This window comes from Lates calcarifer, unplaced genomic scaffold, assembly GCF_001640805.2.
Source record: "Lates calcarifer isolate ASB-BC8 unplaced genomic scaffold, TLL_Latcal_v3 _unitig_1327_quiver_2270, whole genome shotgun sequence".
In the NCBI taxonomy this organism is placed as follows: domain Eukaryota; kingdom Metazoa; phylum Chordata; class Actinopteri; family Centropomidae; genus Lates; species Lates calcarifer.
Genome location: NW_026115442.1, coordinates 3,550 through 11,675, shown reverse-complemented (window position 1 = coordinate 11,675; position 8,126 = coordinate 3,550). Strand labels below are relative to the sequence as shown.

The 8,126-nt window shown below is 40.9% G+C and overlaps 2 protein-coding genes across 2 annotated transcripts; one reads left to right on the top strand and one right to left on the bottom strand.

The window, feature by feature from the left end:
* Positions 1–2,035: 2,035 nt before the first annotated feature.
* On the bottom strand, positions 2,036–2,391 carry LOC108888326 (shadow of prion protein; the record flags this gene model as incomplete). The annotated part of the gene is made up of 1 exon (XM_018684286.2): positions 2,036–2,391. A coding segment is annotated over exon 1 (356 nt), but the record flags the coding sequence as incomplete, so codon positions are not given.
* Positions 2,392–3,858: 1,467 nt separating this feature from the next.
* LOC108888325 (enoyl-CoA hydratase, mitochondrial) lies at positions 3,859–7,847 on the top strand. The gene is made up of 8 exons (XM_018684284.2): positions 3,859–4,064; positions 5,640–5,837; positions 5,944–6,071; positions 6,523–6,622; positions 6,737–6,841; positions 6,949–7,068; positions 7,183–7,250; positions 7,351–7,847. The coding sequence occupies exons 1-8, from the start codon at positions 3,974–3,976 to the stop codon at positions 7,414–7,416; spliced, it is 876 nt and encodes a 291-aa protein (XP_018539800.1). The 5' UTR covers positions 3,859–3,973; the 3' UTR covers positions 7,417–7,847.
* The last annotated feature ends 279 nt before the right edge of the window (positions 7,848–8,126 follow it).

The window sequence follows — 8,126 nt, the reverse complement described above, 5'->3', positions numbered from 1 at the left end:
AGAAGTAACAAGATCCACATAACAGCACCTCTAAAGCTCACTAATTACAAAGGAAAAGTTTAAGCCTGGTTGTAAAGAACTAATAAGATATTTGGTTTTGTCAGTCTCCGTCATAATTACTAGAGAGGAAAGAGACATTATAGGCTACCTGTTTTCCCTCTGTTTCCTGTCTTTATGCTAAGCTAAGCTAACGTAAACTGTTTACCAATGTGGTATCATTTTTTTCATTTAACTCTTAGCAAAAAAAGTGAATAAGGATGTTTCTCAAAATGTCAAACTGTTCCTTTAAACACTTTAACCACCTTAACCACTGTAATTGTATATTTAACGTAGAAACTAAAATGGCTTTTAAAACTTAGGAATGGAAAATCTTTGTCTTAAAGAAAATGTTTGTTCCTCATCTCCCTCAGGGAACATTACCATCACTGTCCCAAACTACACAGCAGCAGCTTATGATTTCATAAGAGCCTTCAGGAAAGGAGAGCTGGGGCTAGTAATGTTGGACTGAACTGAGTCATTTTAATCAAGATGACCAGAGACTGTTGCTGGATTTTGCCAGTTTGTCCTGGAAGGAATTATATTTAACCACAGGTATCATCAAGGTCTCTGTCCTCATTTCTTTGACATTTTGGGGGCATGGTGCAGACTGTTTTGTCTATGGATGGCTTAAAAAGTCACCAAAGCACTGTATCCTTTGTAAATAAAAGAATGTAATTTGATTCAGGTATGACGTTTTTACTCAGCTTTGCTTTTATAATACATGAAGCAGATATCTGATATGGTGTAAACAGGATATTTATTAGCATAAAGACAGTGATAACAAACTCTTTATTTATTATGTACATAAGTGTAGTAGCATATAATAGAGTGCACTTATAGATATGGAACAGTCTGTTGCTCCTGAGTGTCTACTGCGGATAAAAAGCTCTTCTGGGATGATGGACAGACCGTGAAAACCTTCAGAGACATGAAAACAGTGAGAGTAGCAGTTTGTTCTCTAGTGTCCCTCCCAAACCATGGCACAGTTTATACACAGGTCTGAGGAATTAATTGGCAACATCATAGGTGTTATAAAAGGCTATGAATTGCACAGAAATTTGAGATGACTGTGGAAAATACAATTTAGCTTCTTTACTATTCCCATTTGCTGTCTCTCAGTGTGGATAATCATCTTTATGGCCACAACAGTGACTGCTGCCATAAATTGTTCAGGTCACTGAGCAAGATTTTGAAGTTTTTGCAAAAAGAATGGAGTGAAAAAGCTTCATATTTGTTGAGGTCACAAATTGAGAAATGCACTAATTGTCCTTTCTAAAAGTGAAAAGACCAGTTTTAATTTCAGAATAATGCTGGTGCCAACTTGGTGCTTTTGCTTTATGGAATGACTAGTCACCTGCCTGCTGCAAGTCCAGGCTTTATATTTATACCCAGGTCAGCTAATATATACAAATAATTTACCTCAGTTGCACAGAGCAGTGATGGCGGTCAGTTGCTTTTTTATTTTTTGTGTATTTTATGAAAATAAAGATTTTTAAGATAAAGTTGAGTTTGGCAGTACAGTTAAAACTGGCAGCCAGCAGTTTGATCAAGATTTAGGGAAGGAAACTAATTCTGATTATTCTCGAGTTTTGGCCCCAGTTTCTGTCACACAGATTGAAGTAGATTTAACGAATGAGCATGTGAAATGTCACATTGAATACTATGCTGGTAATGTATATTTGTCTCTTGGTATAGAAGATTATATGTGTAAAAACATACAGTACGGTGATGTTTTTGTGATGGTGGTGTTCTTCCACCACTGCATTGCACCTCTAACTGGTCTTCCCAGTGCAGGTTCCAGCCAGTCCTGCACATGATAGTCAGATCCAGGACAAGAAGCTTAGTCCTGAACCGAATCAGGAATTTATCCTTTATAAAAAATACCCTGGACATCTACAGTATAGTGTCCAGTAAGAGTCCATATTTTGGGGAAAACGTTGCAATAATGATAGAAACCAGCTGAGAGAGAGAAGATCCGTTTTGAGTTGAGCCTGACATTTGAGCATCAAAGTAATTGGTCCTGTTGTAATAATCCAGCTCCTCCTCTGAGCTGTCGGCGTTGCTGCGGCGGTAGGCGGAGGCGTACCATTTATCCGCCGTTAACGCCACCGCTGCCCCCGCTGCTGCTGCACCTGCCACCCTCACCGGGGAGGTTCGCCCTGCCACCCTGAAGCGAGAGCGGGTCCCACCGTAGGCGCCTCCGCCCCGGTAAGTCCCCGCTGTGGAGCTGCGAGAGGGGGATCCTCGAGAGGAGCCCCGGGACCCTCCACGGCCGCCCTTGCACAGCGCAGGCTCGCACAGGAATGCAGAGAGTAGGAGGCAAGTCCAGCATGTTGCAACCACCTGGTTCATTCCTAACATCTGTGCAGGAAGAAGACATGATGGAGTAAAGATGCCCATTTTAGGCCTACCTGTGGTGGTTACACTACACCTTTAATCTAGAAATTATCCGTGTATCTCCAGTGTGATGAATTCTCATCTGATTTTGGGAACATTTCAGTCAACAGCTGAAGCCAGTCTTTTCTATTCTGTCTAAAATTCTGAATATAAGCCTAAACTGGTGTGACATACTATGCCCTCAACAGCAACCCAGATTATAGACTACTACTGTTCAACAAATGTGGGATGTCCCTGTAGTGTTCAGTGTTGTTGTGGAATATGGTCTTCATAAATACACATTTCTGCATTGCAAATTTCCCCTCTCCATTAAAGTGGGTCAGTATAAAAATAAATATGCTCACCAAAGGAAAAACTGCTGCTGGCTTTCAGCCTTCATACACATGAAATAATATTCCGTGCATGGATGATTATGAATAAAAGGCAAAAGATGGCATGTTGTGGTAATAGGCCATCAGTGGAAATGTCTTATTGAGGTCTAGCAGGTAACTGGGCCATTAAGCAGAAATGCACAAAATATTTTTATTATTGCATCTGTGATATTTTATCAACAAAATGTTTTACAAATGCATTGACAATGCATAATGTTTATCTGACTGTACTGTCATAAATTAGCCTGTACGCTACCGTATAATAGCCTGAAGGAATCCCACCATTTCAAAAGAAATGCATCGTTCGCACATTCACTCACATGCATGATAAACCAGTACATCCTAATGGCTGGTGCCTACCTTATTTCCGTGTGTTCTTTTCTTTGCTTATATGATGATACTGAGAAGAGATGAGAGGGGATTGTCACGGACGGTGTAGGCTCGTTCACGCGGGTGACTACCAGAACGCGCAGCGCGCTCATCGCAGCCAACTCTGAGGAGTCAAATACTGTGATGCTGTCAGACTGGGGCCAGTCTTTTCAAACGCTGTAACCCTTTTTGGGTAAGATATTTTTTGTATTTTGTTTGTGGACATATACTGACTGATGTATAAACCTTGTGTATGGTAATCTACTATCATACTTTTATTGAAAGAATTTTGTGTGATGCAGAATTTTGCTATGACGTTATTCCCAAAGTTGATTTTTTTCAGGGACATTATACTTGTATAAGTGCTGGGAAAGCAACTTACAAAGTAATATGTTGACATGTAATATGGTAAAAGCTCACATCAGCTCAGGCACTAGATTCAGTCAGATTTTGCACATGGATGAATGACTTACATTAATGTATCTTTAAAAAATAGTACAACATAGGAATGAATGAACTGTGTACAACTATAAATTGGATTCATTTCCATGGTAAGAACTCTTCAGGCTTGGGGGTAAATTACATCAAATGTACTCATGAATATGGCAGAGCTTTGGCTTTTATATTTTCTTGTGCTTGTGCCAATTTGCAGGACTCTACAGTACCCGTCGCAGACACCAGATGGCGGTAACACGTCACCTTATGAGAAACACCAACAAAGAAGAAGGCGCAGGAGGAAGGAGCAACCAGAGATCCTGGAGCAATTTCATTGACAACAGCCTGCTGTCGTCGCTGTCATGGCTTTCCTCTGCAGAAGTGCCGCTTTGCTCCTGAAGCCCTCCAGAGCAGCGCCGGCCGTCCTGTCTGCCGCACGCCTCTACAGCTCAGGTGTGTGTCCGAAACACAGTCCGGAGTCAGTTTGTTGTGGCCTGCCCTGCTACAATGTCAAAAAACCTGCGCCACTGATCTATGTGCGACACATGTGCAGAGGGCAGACTTCTGACTAACTTGTTTGTCCTAATATTTTATTCCTTTTTGTGTTGTCTTATTAGCAGCATAAAATCTTTAAGTGCTGCAGTTTAATGGAAGATAATTTCTCAGCGTGTTGTTGACATGAGGACCTGTACTCTGTAAAGGGAGATTCCACCCTAAAATGGAATTTACAGGGGTCATTTCTGTAATACTGCACATTGACCCTTTAACCAGCGTTTACTATGATTTCTCCAACACTATAATTATACAGCGCATGTTAAATCAGTGATTTTATTATAGACATGCAGGTCTGAAGAGAACTGTAAACATTAAATTGCTTTTTTAATTTTGGATTTTAAGTTGCATTGATGGAAATGTATAACTCTAAATCTGGCTCATAATAACTTGTGTTATCTCATTAGACTTGTGCAGTGTGGGCGTGGTTTCGAGCTTGATGCATTAACAAAATAATTATTCATTCATTCATTCATTTAAAATACAGTTTGCTGTCAAAATCAGGTTTAGTTGCTCAGTTCAATGTCAATGTATCATCTTCAGAAAGTGTTGCCTAAACTTACAGTTCTCAAGATACAAAAATTTGTGCTTCTGCATATAAACTGGACATAAATAATTGGAATAGCATTGTGTAAATTCTGTTTTTGGGTGGATTTTCTCTTAAAGCACCAAACCTGAGTTTTCTAACTTTGCTCCACAAGATGTATCAGGGGCCTCCAAGGTCTCTGTAGGGCTTTAACACAAAGCTGTTAGTGTTGATCCTTTACCTTTTCTTGAATTATTAACTTATGAGGATAAGTCAGACCACTTTGGTGACCCATCACCTGGTTGAAAGGCTACACTGTCAACAGAACTGCAACAGGTAGCACACAGGATATATGAATATAAAAATCTGAGAAAAGCAGGCTTTACAGGGTATTACAAAGAAGTGAATTTAATTTGCAAAAGTCTTATTTAGTCTATTTTCTCTTTTTGCTATAGGCAGTAATGTTTGATATGAAATGCTATTTTATCTGATAGCAGAGTGTCAGGAGACGTTATAAGCCCCTAAACTAAAAGTGTGACAGTGGATTCAGCTGCAGGAGGCTGTTCAGTTCTTTTCTGTGGAGTTTCAGTCAGCACCAACCAGCATGTAGCACGCACTTTTGCTACTGCTAGCTACAGTAACTAGAAAGCTGAAATTAAATTAAGTGAATCAGTCATTTTTCATGCAATAATCCATTAATCTATTTCATGCCTCTCATCCAGGTCTAAATGATTAAATCAATGGGCATTATTTTATATACTGCAAGGAAGTAGTCAGAAACATTAGATATACTAATTAATAATTTTAGGCCATATCAGTTCTATTGTTTTATCCTCATACTTTAATACTGTAACCAGTATGACAGAAATCATTATTAAGTTGCATTATATGTCATATTAAAAAGGTCAGAGTCTCATCCTATCATCAGTGTTTGTTTCCTCTTCATGCAGGCGGTCAGTATGAGTATATTTTGGTGGAAAAGCGAGGTGAGAAGAACAATGTGGGTTTCATCCAGCTGAACCGGCCAAAGGCGCTCAATGCTCTGTGTGACGGGCTGATGAGGGAGGTGGGACAGGCCCTCGATGCCTTCGAAGTTGACAGCGACGTCGGAGCTATCGTTATCACTGGCAGTGACAGAGCCTTTGCTGGTGAGGGAGTGTGTTTTCTGTGTGCTTGTGTTTGCATTCTCACATAAAATGCACAATAACATATTCATTGTGATATGTCTGTAATCTTGACTTTTGTGTTTTTCAGCGGGAGCGGACATCAAAGAGATGCAGAATCGAACCTTTCAGGAGTGTTACGGTGGAAACTTCCTGGCTCATTGGAACAGAGTGTCCACAGTGAAGAAGCCTGTCATTGCAGCTGTCAATGGATTTGCTGTGAGTGTCTTTTTTTATTATTTTATTTGTGAGGCTGAGAGATGAGGCCCAGTTAGCAGTCAGCGTTCTCGTTCATCAGAGATGTTGGATGGGGTTCAAGATCAGGGCTGTACAGGTCAGTCAAGTTCTTCTACACCACACTCAGGAAGTAATGTTTTAGTAGGCCTCACTTTGTGCATAGTGGCATCATTGTGTTACAACCGGAAATAAAAATCCCCAGACTGTTGCTACAAAGTTGGAAGCATGCTTTTATCTAAAATATTATTGCATGCTGAAGCTTAAAGAAATTCCAGACCTTGAAGACAGGGGGGTCCACATACTTTTGGCTATATAGTGTAGCTTTTAACACTGTGTATTCATTACTTGATTAGTTGTAATATAAATAAATAGAAATCTCATCCACTTCCTCATGCTGTTGCTGTGTTTGACACTGTATGTTCGGCTGTTACAGCTGGGTGGAGGCTGTGAGCTCGCCATGATGTGTGACATCATCTACGCCGGAGAGAAGGCGCAGTTTGGCCAACCAGAGATCCTGCTGGGGACCATTCCTGGTAAAGAATTGCTTGTATCTACTTTCCTTTCCTGTTCAGACCTCACTTCCTTGGACTAAGGTTACCAGATTCTTGCTTTTGGAGCGACTGTTTATGATGTCTGTCTACCTGCAGGGGCGGGCGGCACCCAGCGCCTGACTCGTGCAGTGGGCAAGTCCCTGGCCATGGAAATGGTTCTAACAGGAGACAGGATTAGTGCACAAGAAGCCAAGCAATCAGGTAACAGCAGTGGTTGACAGTAACTAAGTACATTTATTTACAAGAACTGTACTTAAGTACAATTTTGAGACACTTGTACTTTACCCAGTACTTGTACTTGTACCTAGGTTTGGTGAGTAAAATTTGTCCTGTGGACCAGCTGGTGTCTGAAGCTGTTAAATGTGGGGAGAAAATTGCTTCCAACTCAAAACTGGTCTCTGCTATGGCTAAAGAGGCTGTTAACGCAGGTGTGTTAAGTTTGTTTTTACGATTTTTAAAAAGCAGAATATCTTAAAACAGGCTAAATCGAGTAAGTTTCAAGTTCTTGAAACTTGTTGACTTGTTCCTCTGTGTGATTACAGCTTTCGAACTGACTTTGGCTGAGGGGAATCGTTTGGAAAAGCGCTTATTCCACGCTACTTTTGCTACGGTGAGTACGAGAGCCCATCTGACAGGGAGCGAATGGGGGGGTGGTAGACTCTGATTTTGAGAGTCTGATCTTGATCTGTCTGTGTTTCCTGTCCCTGCAGGATGACCGTAAAGAAGGCATGACAGCATTTGTGGAGAAGAGAAAGGCCAGTTTCCAGGACAAGTAGAAAAGAGCAGACCAAGATCTCAGCCAAGAACACAAAGTCCATGATATCAGCGCGTCATTTCCTTATCCGCAATACGTTGGATGATGCAAAAAAATAAAATAAAAATCCTGATGGTAGTGGAACATGCAACCTGTTTAAATTAGGATTTGGCACTGAGTGATTGAGTGCACAAGAGTGTCTTACCACAGCGAAACCCTGCCTGCTGAGGCTCCGTATCAAAATCAGGGTGCAGGAGTGCAGTGGGGTTGTATGTGAATGCCATTTGATAACTGTGTTATAGTCGGTGTGTAATGGGGGAATCAGTCTTGATGAATTGTGCTGACTTTGCCTTTTCATTTTCACTGTCAAGTGTTTGTCTACATTTTGTAGGCAACTTTTTTTCCTGTGTACATTTTACAAATAAAGCTATAGACTGGTTTTCAGAACTGCAACGAGGACATGGACAGAAGTATATTTATAACATTAGGTGAACATGGTTGCAGTTCACCTCCATGTGCCACTTTTTAACTCATACAAGAAATTCAGTACAGTGTTAGCTACAAATCAGAGACCGATAACTATACTATACTATAACTCACCTATGTATCCCTCCGCACTCTCTCCCTCTGTGGGTGTGTATCTGTGTAACTTCTCAGGCTGCTCTCGCTACAGACCCTTCAGTGGAAACAGATAAACACTAGTGATGGGTAGATGAGGCGTCATGAAGCGTT